General features: G+C 44.3%; 1 protein-coding gene across 2 annotated transcripts in view; it reads right to left on the bottom strand.

Moving 5' to 3' along the window:
* LOC147728085 (broad substrate specificity ATP-binding cassette transporter ABCG2-like) overlaps nt 1–15,872 on the bottom strand; it is a 514,375-nt gene that overhangs the window by 206,028 nt on the left and 292,475 nt on the right. For both annotated transcript variants that reach the window (XM_086961970.1, XM_086961971.1), the window contains exon 8: nt 12,830–12,934. In XM_086961970.1, coding sequence (XP_086818096.1) covers nt 12,830–12,934 — 105 coding nt within the window. The remainder of the gene's footprint in view (nt 1–12,829; nt 12,935–15,872) is intronic.

The following is a 15,872-nucleotide window of genomic DNA, read 5'->3' on the forward strand; positions in this document are numbered from 1 at the left end:
GAGGGTGGTTGGCCTGCCGGAGAAATTTGAAGGGGCAGATATGATTGCCTATATGGAGAACTGGTTCCGGACGCAGGTGGCCCCGGAGGGGTTATCCCCCTTTTTCACGCTAGAGAGGGCACATAGGGTGCCGGCCAAGCCGCCATTGCTGGGGCGCCCGCCCAGACCTGTGGTGGCACATGTCCTTCACTACAAAGACAGAGATCTGTTGATTCAAAATGCGCGCTCCATGGGGCCTTTCAAAGTGGAGAACAGTTCGGTCACAATCTTCCAGGACTATACCCAGGATGTCCAACAACGTAGGGCCTCATTCCTAGCGGTTAAAAAGGAACTCAGAACTGAGGGGATTCAGTGCTCATTGTTGTTTCCGGCCAAATTGTGGATCATCCTGGATGGCACGACACAGTTTTTTCTGACACCTGAGGAGGCTTGGTCTTGACTTGAGTCCTACAGAGCGGGAACAGATCGCAGAAACAAGGGTGAGAATGGTCGACCTAAGCAGGCGAGGGTGCTCCAGTCACAACGCATCCGCAAGCGACACAAGACTCAACAGGCCCTGCTGCTAGCGCAAATGGCGGCGGACAAACAGGGGGCCCTGGCAGCAACGGCGGCAATCACGGGGTCGCAGACGGAGGACTTGGTTGGAGGATCAGCGTCGGACGACGACAAGAGACAATCTGGGACTGAAATTTCAGATGTGGATAGTATTGTTGGACCGGAGGTGACACCTCGCTCGGCGGACGATTTGTGAACTGTATGACCTCCAGTGTGAAGTGCGGCGTACGGACTACTGTTGATGGCGCAGGAGTGCATGGTAACCTTTTTTTAAAGCTGTAGTTGTCACAGGCCACGGGGGGGATCATGGGGCGAGGGGCTGGGGTGAGAGCTGCCGCTTGTCGGGATACAACCACGTTCCTATTGCCCTTAAGGCAACCTGTAGTGGCTACTGCAGGATAGACTTGTTTGTCTGGTTCTTGAAGTTTGGATGGGGGCTGATGCGCAGTTGTTGGTTCCTGTTCTGGGGGGAATGGGCGTTGGGGGTTTTGTGGGGTGTTCAGGGGTGGGTTCTTCTGATGCTGGTGTGGGCTGGCGAGATATGGAGGGAGTGATGCAGAAGAAGGGTAGCGATGGGGACTATACCTGAGCTGAAGCACATGGAACGTACGAGGACTGCACACCATGTTCCGACGTCACAAAGTACATGCATATTTGGTGAGACGTGGGGTTCAGATTGCGTTGCTCCAGGAGACCCATCTTACCAAATTGGAGTGTGCGGCGCTGCAGAAGCGCTGGAGAGGGCAGGTGTTTGGCACAGCATACTCTGCGTTTGCGAGGGGGGTACTGATATGGGTGAGAGCGGGGACTCCCTTTCAGGTCACGAGTCAGACGATTGATCCGGAAGGTAGATATGTGAGAGTAGCGGGGAGACTGTATGGCCGAGAGGTGGCGCTTTGTAGCATTTATGCCCCGAACATAGAACAGCCTCGCTTCTTTGACCCCCATCTCAGGACCATTGGCGCATTATCTGGCGGGGCCGATAATACTGGGAGGCGATTTTAATTCTATTACAGATATTGCCTTGGACAGGTCCCATCCACCACTTGTTGAGTCCCTGGTACGTAGGGTGGCGAAACAGAGAAGGGATTGGCAGAATGAATGGGGCTGATGGATGTGTGGCGAGGGCAACATCCTGAGAGTAGGGACTACTCCTTTTCCGCACTCCATGAACTGCATGTCAGGATTGATACGATTCTTTGTGACCCCACCACTGCTAACTTGGCGACACACACTGAGTACCTAGCTAGGACCATCTCAGATCATAATCCCCAGCTGCTTTCTCTCCAGTGGCAGCGAGTGAGGACAGCGATTCCTAATTGGAGATTGAACCCGGACACGCTAGAGGATCAGGTCTTTCAAGCTGAGATCCAAAAGGGAGTGGAGTCGTACTTTGCGGTTAATAAGGGGACGGCCTCTACTACGGGACTAGAGTGGGATGCATTTAAGGTGGTGGCGAGAGGCTTATGCATTGGTAAACACTTTGGGGAAAGGAAAGTGGTGCTAGAGGAGGTCAGGAAGGCAGAGGAAGCGCTGAGGGAGATAGAGAAGCAGAGACCGGAGCAGGGAGCGCTGCATACACAGCTCTTGGAGGCTAAGGAGTTGGTGGCAGTGGAGACCGAAAGGTTGCGATGCTATGATTATAAGCAGTATACAGCAAGGGTCCATGCGGAGGGCGACAAGGTCGGTACGCTGCTGGCGAGACTGGCGAACCTGGAGCTGAGGGGGTGCTCGATTTTGAGTGTGAATACGGAGTTGGGGGACACAGTCTATTCCCAGACGGCGATCCTCTCATGTTTTACTGAGTATTATGAGACCCTATACCAGAGTCGGTTAGAGGCGGGGGATGGAGACTTGGCCGATTACATGGCGGAGATTACTTTCCTGCAGCTGGAGGAGGAGGAGGCTAAGGCCCTGGGCGCCGCGATCACATTGGCTGAGGTTAGGGGAGCAGTTAAAAACATGGCGAGGAAAAAAACACCTGGTGTAGACGGCCTCCCGGTGGAATTTTATGCTAAGTACATTGACATTTTGGCGCCCCAGTTATTAGAAGTCTATAACAAAGCACTGGACCAGGGCCGCCTACTCGAATCTATGAGGGAAGCTTTGGTTGTGCCCCTACTGAAACCTGGGAAAGATAGCCGAAGAAATTATTATTTCTGGCATTGCAACTGTTTTTAAACATCCTCCACTCACCCCTGAGCACTTTCCCTCGGGAAACGCCACTGGAGACCTCACCGTACAGCGGATCTTAGCGCTGACGGGTAGGGAAAAACTGCGTCGCCATCGCGCGCCAAACTCCCTGGCCACGCCCACTGCTTGAGGCCACGCCTCCATCTTTCCATAAATATGTGCATTCCCTGGAAGCGCAGCGGACGAGCGCAGCGTGCGCGCCGGCAGCGCGCCAAAGGCGCGCCTAAGGCAAGCCCGTCTGCGCCCGTCTGCGCCAGGCCGGGCCCAGGGCCCCAAACCCCTGTACAAAATGGTCCAGCATTGCGGTCCTTTTCATCAGACACGCTACACTCTCTGAGACTCCCGGTGAAACATAACTGTAAAGTTTTACCGAATGACCAACTAAACCCCATCTTATGCCCATTCTGTAACTTCCATCTAGAGGCCCCTCAGCGCTGCCAACGGTTTACCACAAGTTGCCAACTTACACAGAAGTGGTCTATTGGCAGTCTTAATTGTCGATCTCTTTGTAAACATAAAAGAGACATCTACGACCTTCTGTCGGAAGACACCTTTGATGCCCTGTTTCTTACTGAGACTTGGCTACATGACAGTGCGGGCCCTGACATCGCAGAAGCTTTACCATCTAACTATGCTATTATCAGAAAAGACCGAGCAATCGGTACGGGGGGAGGCATAGCGGTCATTTATAAAAGATCATTCCACTGCACCTTAGAACCAATTCCGTTAATCGCCTCAGAATCGGCCCTTTTCAAACTACAATTGCACCCTAAATTCACCTTCACTGGTCTGTTGATTTACAGACCACCTGGTCCCGCCCAAGCCTGGGCCACTCAATTTGTGGATTGGATTGCCTCTGTCAGGAGCAATTAAGACAGTCTGTCTATCCTAGGTGACCTAAATATACACCTGGACGACCCATCAAACAAACTAGGCAGCAACTTAATCCTTGAGCTTGCGGCCATGAATATTGCACTCTGGAACTCAGGATCAACTCACAAAGGAGGACATCTCTTGGATCCTGTTTTCTCCAGTATCTCTCTGTCACATTGCTCTCCTGCCCTACCTCTACACTGGTCAGACCACTATCTAGTTAAATTCAGCGTCCCCAATCCAACGGCCAATAAGCTATCCAGCCCGCCGTTACTGCTTCGAAACAGAAATTGGAAGAAGCTGGATATAAACCATCTGATTCCCACCTTAGACTCTGCTCCTGTGCGCGAGATTTTTGACTCTGAAGATATTGAGACAGTAGCTACAAAGACAAACGACTGGCTGTTAGGAGCCTTAGATAAATGTCTGCCCCAGACTCATAAAAAACTTAAAACCCACAACCTCCCTGTACCATGGTTCAATGAATCACAAAAGGCCACAAAATCCAAATGCAAGCGTTTGGAACGCATTTTGAGAATTGATTACTCCAGTATAGCTGGCACAATCTACAGAAAGGAATTGAAATCTTATCACAAAGCCTGTACTGTGGCTAGAACAACCTATGTGGCAAAGACCATTGCTGAGGCTACAGAAAAATCTAAAACACTGTTCAATTTAGTAAAGGACTTAGCCGGTGCTAACACTACCGCCAAACCTCCTCCGCTGAACAATGATCAGTGTGAAGAACTGGCATTGTTCTTCATAAACAAGATAGAGACCATCTATCAGGACATAGTCTTACAACAACAGACTCAGACCAAAACGCACCCAGATCCTGTCCCCAGTGAGATGAATACCTCCTACCCGATTGATCTGTCCCACGAGCCATTGTTATCTTGGCCCGAACTTTACATTCAGGACCTTCAAGCCATCTTAGGGAAATTGAAATCGGGCTCCTCGTCTGACCCTCTCCCCACTTCAGTACTAAAACACTTTGCAACTTGCTGTAATATGTCAGACTCTCAACCTTTCCCTTTCCTCAGCTAAGGTTCCATCTACGTGGAAACATGCAATGGTCTCACCATTGCTAAAAAAAACATCAGCAGACCCCAAAATCCTGGCCAATTTCCGTCCGATATCATTACTACCTGCTTTCTCCAAAGTCTTGGAGACTCACGTCCATGGTCACCTCGCCAAATACGCGGAGGTAAATAACTTACTTCACCCTTCCCAATCGGGGTTCCGCCCTGGCTTCTCGACGGAGACAACACTGCTCGGGGTGATGGAAAACCTTCGACTCTTGGTCGACAGAGGGGAGTCCGCTGCGCTGATCCTTTTGGATCTCAGTGCAGCATTTGAGACCATCTCCCACCCTATCTTGCAAAATTCTCTCTCGGCCATGGGCATCAGGGGAAAGGCATTGGATTGGATTGCATCATTCCTTACTTCTAGAACGTTTCAGATTGCCTCCAACACCTCGACCTCGAAAATCCATCGCTCCCCCTATGGGGCTCCTCAGGGATCAGTTGTGAGTCTCCTGCTGTTTAACCTGTACGTAACCCCTCTTGCCCAGATTGCGGAAGAAACAGGTTTAAACATGTTTACTTATGCAGACGACTCACAGATTGTCTTTTCACTTTCTAAAGGAGATCAGAACGCTTCCTCTTGCCTTCAAATTGGCCTTAGAAAAATTGCAACTTGGATGAGTAATAACTTACTCAAGTTGAATGGCAACAAAACAGAGGTTCTAATTTTGGGTCCAGATCACCACCTTTGGAACCCTAGACATTGGCCTCCCGAAATGGGTTCACTACCTACCCAGTCAAACCAAGTACGCAACCTAGGTATTATTATCGACAATGATCTAACTATGGAGCCACAGGTTAACCACGTAACTGCCACCTGCTTTACCATTCTGAGATGGCTCAGAAAAATTATCTGGATGCTGCCAGAAGACACGCAGAAGTCAGTGGTAAATGCACTGATTACCTCCCGTTTGGATTACGGCAACGTCCTATAACTGGGATCAACGCAAGCAGTCATGAGACGCCTCCAACTTGTCCAGAATGCCGCTGCCAGGCTGCTTTGCAAGTGTCCCAGAAGGGAAAGGATATCTGGACACATCAAAGCACTCCACTGGTTGAAAATCGAAAATCGCGTCAAATTCAAGACATTGAGCCTCATGCACAGAATCAAATGGGGCAATGCCCCTAGATATCTACAGTCCCTCGTGCAAGCTTATATGCCGGCTCGCTGTCTCAGGTCTGCATCTCAATGTCTCTTTTGCGTGCCGAAAGTGCGTAGAGCAAAGATTGGAGGAAGGTCTTTCTCCCTGCTGGGCCCTAAGCTATGGAACGCTCTCCCACTTAACTTACGTCTGGAAACCCATTACAACCATTTCCGTAGAGCCATCAAAACTTGGCTCTTTAATCAGTAAAGTCGCCCCGGCCCCCTCTCAGAGTTGTACTATCTGCTTTCTAATATTGTGTCTCTCAGCGCCAGGAAACCCTTGTTGGGTAGCTGTTGCGCTTTAAAAAACTAACTAATAATAATAATATTAGCACGGATGTGACCTCTTATAGGCCACTGTCTATGTTGACGGTGGACTACAAAATCTTGAGTCGCATCCTGGCCACCAGATTGCTACCGTATATGATGACGTTAATCCACGAGGATCAGGCTGGCTTTATCCCCACCCGGAACACTTCAGCTAATATCCGCCGCCTGGTGCGCGTCTTGGGGAGCGAGCTGGATCCGGGCGACTGGCCTGCAGTGCTATCTATTGAAAAGCATTTGATAGCTTAGAGTGGGATTATCTGGATGAGGTGTTGAAGAGGTTTGGCCTAGGGACCAGGTTCCGGCGTTGGACGAGAGTCTTATACTCCTCGGCTACCGCCAGGGTGCGACTGGGCTCGGTGATATCGTCCGCATATCCGGTGCAGAGAGGTACACGACAAGGATGTCCGCTATCGCCTCTGCTGTTCGCTTTGGCGATAGCACCCCTGGCGATACGTGCTAGGTCGGGGGTGGTGTACGGAGGGATCGTCTGCCGAGGTGAGCAGCATTACATCTCGCTCTATGCGGATGATCTACTGATGTTCCTAGAGGACACGGCTGAGGCGCTGAGGAGGGCAATGAATGCGCTTGTCGTGTTTGGAGTCCTGTCGGGTCTCAGAGTAAACTGGCGTAAGACTTGTCTTTTCCCACTGAGAGTGGGAGCGCCTCAGCCGCCGCTGCCTGTGGATGTGGTTTGGGAAGATTCTTTTTTTACCTACCTGGGAGTGAGGATCTACCATAGCGCTGAAGATATGCTGGAAAGGAACATAGGTCGTTGCGTGAGAGCCCTGAGGGGCTCGGCGGCATTTTGGGCCACACTCCCGCTATCGGTGGTTGGAAGAGTGGCGCTGCTCAAAATGGTGGCCTTGCCGCGCCTCCTGTATTATTTTAGAACATTACCAATATGGATCCCGCCTAGGTTCTTTAAGGAACTGCGGACCCTCACCATTGGGTTCCTATGGGGGAACGGAAGGAGACGGGTGGCGTTGGACACGCTGCGACGGCCAAAACTCGAGGGGGGACTGGCGGTGCCAGATTTCGAATTGTATTATTTGGCGGCGCAGTTACAGATCCTTACGCAACACGTGGCTAGGTAATTCCGGGGCCCTAACCTGCACCGAGGGAGGGGGATTCCGAGACATGTATTGTCTTACATTATCATGCACCAACAGCTTGATGTACGGGACCTGACGCTCGAGGAAAAAACTTTACGGTTGTGCTGGAATAGGAGTCGGAAGCGAGCAGCAGTGGTACACCCGTATGCCCCGGAAATACCTCTGGGCATGCTAACGGCGTTACCACATGGGGGAGACTGGTCCACATGGTAGGCGATTTGTACGCCGACGGAGAATTGCTGCCCTTCCAAGCGGTGCAGGACCAATTTGGAATCCCGGCTGGGAACTTCCTCTTGTACATGGCCGTTACAGCGGCAATAAAGAAGCATGGGGGGAAGGGCAGTTGGAGCCGGCGACCACGATGGTGTGCCAATTTGTCGTGATATCAGCGGGGACGTTCAAGGCGGTTACGTGTTTGCATTCACGAATGCTCCACGAAGGACTGACACCACTTACTGCGTTGAAACTGAAATGGGAGGAGAGTGTGGGGAAACCCATACCGGATGAAACATGGGGTCATCTCCTTAGGAGGGCGTGGAAGGGATGCAGGAATGCCCGCTTTCAACAAGTGCACTTTTTTGTAGTACACAGGGCCTATTTAACTCCAGGCAAGAAACAGAGGCATTTCCACGTCGAGGGGGCGGCATGCCCGAGGTGCTTCCTCCCAGGGGCGGAGTTGGACTACATGATGTGGGATTGCCCGAAACTGGGATTGTATTGGACAGAAGTGGGAGAGCTCTTGAATGAAGTGACGGAGAGACAGGTGACTTTCGATAAGGCAGCCTGTCTGCTGCTCTGGTTTCCCCACACGAAGAAAACGTAGGTCACCAGTACATTTATGGATCTAGGTCTTATTTTGGCCCAGAGAGAGTTCACCTGGCGCTGGAAGTCGTCAGAGGGTCCATCCAGTAGGCGTTGGGCGACGGAATTGGACAAACGGGCCAGAAGTGAAAGTATGGTCCAGCTTAGACAGGCAACCCGCACTGCTGATGAGAGAGGCTTGGAGGTGGCACGGACATGGGAGGGTCTGGTGCAAACACTGAATGGGTACATGTCACAGGAAAGGGACCAGGAAGAGTGAGGCCAACAGTGGGTTCCAGGTGACACATGATTGCGTGAGTGTTGTTCCTTCAGCTCCTGAGTGACGGAATATACTCCTGAAGTTGGCTCACACCAGCGATAGTTCAGGGAGTGGGTGGAGGGTGGGGGGTCGAGGGGGCCCTGAGGGAGGCGTGAGGATGATTACTGTATGTGTGGACAGAGAGCATGTGGTAGAATGATGGGTTTATTTGTTAGGCTTCCTTGGGTAGAGCAAGGGTGTTGGCCTTGTTCATTATTCTTCACTGCTAACCGGGGGGGCAAGTTGTTGGTTGGGGTTTGGGGTGGGGTAGGCATAGAAAAGCAGATCCTTTAAACAAGCCTACATGTACTGATGTCGAGTAAATGTTTACATCACTGTCTTATCGCCTGGCTTACTTACGGATTCCTAGCTCTCGCCGCCCTGCCTCCGGGATGTGGGCTGAATGGCTGTGGGGTGTTATAGTGACGATTGGGGGAAGGCGATAAGCGGAGGCGGGCAAGATTGACCACATGATTGTACATTTCTGATTCTGCAATAAAAATTGTTCAAAAAAAAAAGTGAAGTATGGAACTAAACATAAACAAAGTATGTTAAAATAAAAAATTAATGTTACATTCATTTGTACATTCAAAATCTGTTATTAAAATTTGTTTTAAAAAGAAGTTTTCTTTGTAGATTTTTCTAACAATTAAATATATATATTTTACTAGATTAAATAATTTAATGTAAGTTGACAATATTTTCTATGGAGTTTTAATTTAAGTCAATGGTACACAGACAAAATATCGATTTTTAAATATCGATATACAATAATATCGAAGTTTAAATATCGATGGGACAAAATATCGAAGGTAAGTAATATCGACAGTCTTAATATCGATATTAGTATGATATCAGTAATATTGAAGTTTTAAATATCGATGTCAATAATATCGAAATAAATAACTTCGATGTTACTAATATCAATTTTTAAATAAATTTAGTGTATATTATATTGTATTTATTATGTTTTTTTATTTATTTTTAATGTAATTTAATTAAATATTGTCTTTTACTACTGTAGCGGGTTGTGGGTTTATAGGGGAATAGGCTGGGAAGTAATTTAATTATGTTAAATTAATTATTAATTAGTAGGAATTATTAATTAATTGAGAATTAAGTTTTAATTAATTTTAATTAATTGATTAATTGATAAATATGTTCTGTAGCGGGTACTGGGTTTATAGGGGAATAGGGTGGGAAGTAATTTAATAATAATTAATTAATATATGTTTGTACATATTTTAATTATTAATTAATTGGTAATTTATTTATATTAATTAGTTAATTAATTAATATAATTTTGTACATATTTTTAATTATTAATTAGTTGGTAATTAATTAATATTAATTAGTTAATTACATTAATTATAGTCATTTTTTATATATAATTTGTTGTTATTCTTAATTAATTAATTGGGAAAAATAATATTAATTATTAAATTAAATTAATTACAGCTAATGTGCTAATATATTTACTTTATTGTTATTGTTAATTATTAATTAATTGGTAATTAAATAATATTAATTAATTTTGGGTAAAGGAGTATTTTTAGGGTTCAGGGTCAGTTTTCAGTTTTTGGGTAAAGGGGTATTTTTAGGGTTCAGGGTCAGTTTTCAGTTCTTGGGTAAAGGGGTATTTTTAGGGTTCAGGGTCAGTTTTCTGTTTTTGGGTAAAGGGGTATTTTTAGGGTTCAGGGTGAGTTTTCAGTTTTTGGGTAAAGGGGTATTTTTAGGGTTCAGGGTCAGTTTTGGGTTTTTGGGGTACAGGGATATTTTTAGGGTTCAGGGTCAGTTTTGGGTTTTTGGGGTACAGGCGTACAGGGTAAAAACAAAAAAAAATTACTTTAAATCAATTAAATAACATTAAAAACAATAAAATTACATTAAATTATTAAGTGTTTTATTTATTTTGAATGTATATGTATTAGTTTTAATTTTGTTTTAATATTTTTATTTAATATTTGTAAAAATATATGTATTTTAACATTATTTTTACATTATTATTAATACATTTAAAAAAACGATATTTTTAATTCCGATATTTTTGTACTACGATATTATTTTTTCGATATTTTTGTACTTACCTTTATGAAGATATGATTCCGATATTTTTGATGTCGATATTTTTGTGCCGATATTTTTGTATTTCGATATTCTGTCTGTCGATATTATGTCAGACATTCAAGTCAATACCTCCACTATTTTCTATAGAAGGATGTTGCAGTAGCAGATGTTATGTAGGGGTAAAGTACGGACAAAAGTGCACCGGGTTATGTGCCTGGTAGAAAAATGGGGAAGGAAAACTAAATAACTAATGACTGGAAACACTCTAGTGTTGATTTCTTATGATATTTTATTTTTATAACATCTTTTTTTCTTAGCAATTGTTTTTCTTAATTCATTATACGTGCAAATTGTTATAGGTAAAAAGAGACAAAATATGTGCAAATAGTGTAAAAATAGACAATTTGATTAATTATTAAAAAATACAGAAGTGCATTCCTTTTCAACGCGTTTCGGCGTGAGCCTTCTTCAGGAAGTCTGTATTCATGCACCAATATCTTAAATTGAGAAATAAAGATTACATGTCATTAGTCTGATATCTTGTTTTCATACCTCACATGATTTATAAATGCATTTCAATTGATAATTTGTTCGTTTTGAATGGATCTCTTTAGTGGCACCCATTGGTGACGGCTGAGCAGATGTTAGCCATATGTGGAGCTGAACTTACTCCAACTGACGCACCTTTTTCCAGCCACGCCCCCAGGTTCCTCCCACATTGACAATTAAGAAATACATGTGTGAGGATCTCTCCACAGAATAGATAGGAGAGGTGGCGGTGGAGATTTAAACTTGTAGGTTTGTGTACTGTTGCAATACTACCATATATACTACATACAAAAAGCAGTTTCAGAATTGGGCCCTTAGGATAAAACAGCAAGGGATCAATGCTCTCGCCATTAGATTCTGTTTCAAACTTACCTCTAAGGAATTAGCATGTTTCTTAGATCATATTGAACATTTTCTCCTCAGAGGTAACCACCTAGTCATACCTCAAACTGCAATTCTTTCAGTTCTCTGGATATACAACGGGCGGGGAAGGGAAACATATAGCTGTGACATTTTTGACAGAAGAAAAGACATCATATGAAGGAAAAAGGAGAGAAATAAATTATTCTCTTTCTCTATGAAGGCCATGAAGTAAGTGTGTGTGTGCTGTTGACAGGAACGTCTCCTGCCATGATCTGTCTTAGAAACTGACTCGCCCTGATTAGCTTGAACATTGAAGGTAGTCATTGAAACTCAACTAAGGGATTAGTGCGCAAAACATATCTTGAAATAATGTGGGCTCTTTGGGCATTTTGGTAACTGGGACTAGACAGTTTTAATAAATAAGGGCATACTTTCTGCACAGAAGAAACTTGACAATGTCACAGTCGACTGCCAGAATTTAGATTTCAGAATAACCTATGCTTTTTATGGACATCCTCAAATTCAAATAACTCAGTGAACGTTTGAAACTGTATAAAACTTTACACATCACCCAACAGGCTTTCTAAAATATAATTAAGTAATTTTAGCGCAGTTTTAAAGGTGGCATTGTAGTCTGGCCGTGGCTGTTTTAACAGTTTCTCTTATATTATTTTATGGAGGTTTAGTTTACACGTGGGGTTATCTTTACAGCCCAAACCCAGAGGTCGGAAAAACGTCCACTGGCACCAACCTCTGACATTAAAAATGGGCACAGCCAAGCAAAGCACCCTGGGGAACAGGAAAGTGCAGGTGGATAAGCTAATGGGTGTCTATATGGTGGCACAAAATATCCAACAAGAGGAAAGTAACTGTAAGTAGCCTGTGGAAAGCGTTGATAGACTACTGACAAAATATGCAATTTACGGATACTCGTCAGGTAAATACCAACTAGGATATTAGATGCTCTGGTGGTTCCTCTCGTCCAAATCCTTAAGGGAAACAAGCAGTGTATTTGCAAGACAGACTGCTTTGACCACACAATGCATTCTTTTTTGTCATCTCAACATTTTGTGGTCTTTTATTCTCTGAGTGCTTAGGAGGGGAGAGTTCTGGCTGAGTGTGGGGAAATCCTTGTAGTGAAAATGATGAGTAGAACATAGGAGTAGTGTTCTAGGGAAAGCAGAAACAATCAATATGCTTTTTAGCCAAAATACAATTTGGATACAACTTTAAAAAAAAAATTAAACATCAAATAATATTTCTACATTATTTGTGAAGGTATGAAAGCAATGTTTTTATGTATTTAAAGTGAGGTAAACAAACTATATTCCTTTTATGATACTAACTGAAGGCAAAACTGATGTATGCAATGTCACTGTGTGACAAAGAGTAACTTATCTTTGCAAATATGCGTAAAAAACAATATAAATCCACACACCGAAATCATCGCTATCCACATTATTAAATGCCACGGCCGTTGAGTCCCCATTGATGATATCCAGGAAAAAGTCTGCCGGGTTGTTGTATGGCTCACATTCATAACCTGCAAAAAGAAAATGTTGTTTGCACAATGTATAATGTGTTGTTCTAAGGAAACAAACATATGCAATGTCTGAAACGAATTATCTGGGTGTTATTACAATGAATTATCATACAAATTAAATTAGACGAGAAGCCTTTGACAATCATTTTTGACATAATGCAATGTGCCACCGTATTTGGAGTGGTATAGCTGTAGAAGGAAAGATCTAATACTATTGTGTGTAACATGTTATTGGTTCAGAATTCCCTCCCCATTCAGGGTCAATGTTATGTTAACGTTATGGTAAAATGCTTCTAGAGCGCAAACTGCTACCCACTCGGGGTTTCATGGCGCTTTGAGCAACAGATAAAGTTTATCCAGGCAACGGTGGTTCAAAACAACCACGTCTTGGTTAGTCTGCAACGAGTGGGCAGTGATGTGCAGGATCTCAGGTGTACTAGCAGAGCGTTCCAGAGTTTAGGGAGGCGGGACAAAAAAGAGCGACCTCCCATGCGTGTGAGTTACATCTCATGGAGGCTTTATCCGCCTGAAGTAGAGGATGTTACCTTAGTCCAGGCGAGATAGGATGAGAGCCTGGATGACAGTTGTTTAGGCAGATATGGAGAGGATCCAGATGAATTTCCATAGCCGTTTCAGGTTAGCAAAGCAAGTTCCCGATACCTTTTTTACCTGTGGCTTCATGGAGAGCTTATTGTCAACCAAGAAACGTAAGTTCTTAACTATGGAAGCGGGAATAGGGATATGACCCAGTGCCGCTGACCAATGCTGGTTTTTACCACGGATCATCACCAAGTAATGGTGGGTTCAGTATTAATACTGCATGCTTTCCTCAGTTCAGACCTGCAGTACAAAAAAGCAAGTATAGCTTTTGTGCACAAATGGTGCAAAGTTTGAACTCTTCCTGAATCGAGAATACTGGCACACTCATAAAGAGGGCCACAACCACCAGACTGCTGTAAAAGGGATTGGCTATAAGTAACTTTTGACTAATAACATTGTACTATAAAGAGATTTTCCATCCAAGAGAGGTTTCTCTTTTTAATCCTTTTAATTACAAGCAATTAGTTTTCAATCAAGTGCCTGAGTCACAAAGATATTTCAGATTAGGGACCAGAGAAAGTGAAAGATAGGTTATTAGGAAAAAATCGGTTGTAGGAAAAATTGTGCGTTTTGCGTCTTGAAAGTATATTGTCTGGGTTAATAGTCTTCAAAAAGAAATTGTGTTATGTTATGTTATATTATAGGTTATTGGAAATTGCCCTTTCTGCAGAGCCACCACCAAACCTTTTACCTTTCTCCCCCTCTATTTGCTGAATTAGTTTTTGTTGGCTTTAGTACTCTGCACTTTACCGCAGCTAAACCAGTGTTAAAGTCCTTGCACTCTCTCCCCACAACATGGTATAATTGGTTTACGCCTGTTAGACATATTTAATTTACTAGTAAGTCTCTTGCAGATTAATATATTATATACCCAGGGCCTGTAAAATAAATGGTACCAGTGGTCCTGCCTTTATGGATTAAACTGATGTCATTCTGTGGTGCAGGTCAATCTATCTACCATATCTATCTATCTATCTATCTATCTATCTATCTATCTATCTATCTATCTATCTATCTATCTATCTATCTATCTATCTATCTATCTATCTATCTATATTTGTACCTAGATATATAAATATTAATAATGGTACCCTTAGTTCAGGATTCCAAGCTTTTTAACAGGGAACGATATACAGGCAGTCAGCCTTAGGGTGGTCATCCCCCAAACCTTTTGCCCACTTACCTCCGATTTTTGCAGGGGTTTGGTTTTGTTGGCCTAAGGATTCTGTGCACTTTACCACTGATTACCAGTGCTAAAGTGCTTGTGCTCATTCCTCTAAACATGGATTGATTGGAATATACCTAAATTGCATATATAATTTACTTATAAGTCCCTTGTAGAATGGTATACCATATACCCAGGGCCTGTAAAATAAATGGTACCAGTGGGCCTGCAGCACTTATTGTGCCACCTACCTAAGTAGCACTCTAAAACTTGTCCCAGGCCTGCCATTGCAGCCTGCAATGTTACACTGCTATGTCAACTTGCCATTTAAAACCCCTTTCCGAGCCTCAAACTCCCCTTTCATTACATATATGTCACTCCTACCATAGGCCTTTGTAGCCCATAGGACAGGGTGCTGTGTATGTAAAATGTAGGACATATACATTTAAGTTTTACATGTCCTGGTAGTGAAAAACTCCTACATTTGTTTTTTTGCCACTGTGAGCCCTATCCTTCTCCTACGATAACATTGAGGGTTCCGTATTACATTTAGTAAGCTATAATTCCTAATTGAGGGGAGATAGAGCTGTCATGTTTAATACCTATAGAATTGGAATGAAAAACCTTTAATGCCAAAGCTGGATTTATTGTTATAATTTTGAAAATGCCACTTTTACAAAGTTGCCAATATCCTGCTCTTAGCCCTGTGTGCCTGCTGACTGTCTCTGATTGCATGTGTATTCCCCCTAGAAATCCAGATACAATGGGTGCTTAGGCTCAACTTGATGGGCCATCCTAGGATGATGGGAAGGAGGAGCTGGGCACAGCCTCACACTTATACCTGAATAGTCTGTGTTCTGTCCACACAAAAAGGGCTGCATAAACCACTGTAGTGAGTCAGGGCAGGAGGAGAGGACCTCTGTGCCCTTCAAAGACTCTTCTTTGAAGTCTCCCCCACTCCAAAGACACCACTGAGCATAAGAACTGCACCTCAGGCCCTACAACTTCAGTACACTTCACGACCTGTGGTTACTCTGCCAGGAAGAAGGACTGCTGCGCTGATGAAGGACGGCCACTCTGCTGGACTGCTGCTTTGGAAGAACTGCTTTCTTGCTGTGCTGACATGCTGCCCTTCCGTTCTGGGTGAGAAGGACTGGACCTGCATCACTTGAC

The sequence above is a fragment of the Lissotriton vulgaris genome, chromosome 3_1 (genome assembly GCF_964263255.1).
Source record: "Lissotriton vulgaris chromosome 3_1, aLisVul1.2, whole genome shotgun sequence".
In the NCBI taxonomy this organism is placed as follows: domain Eukaryota; kingdom Metazoa; phylum Chordata; class Amphibia; order Caudata; family Salamandridae; genus Lissotriton; species Lissotriton vulgaris.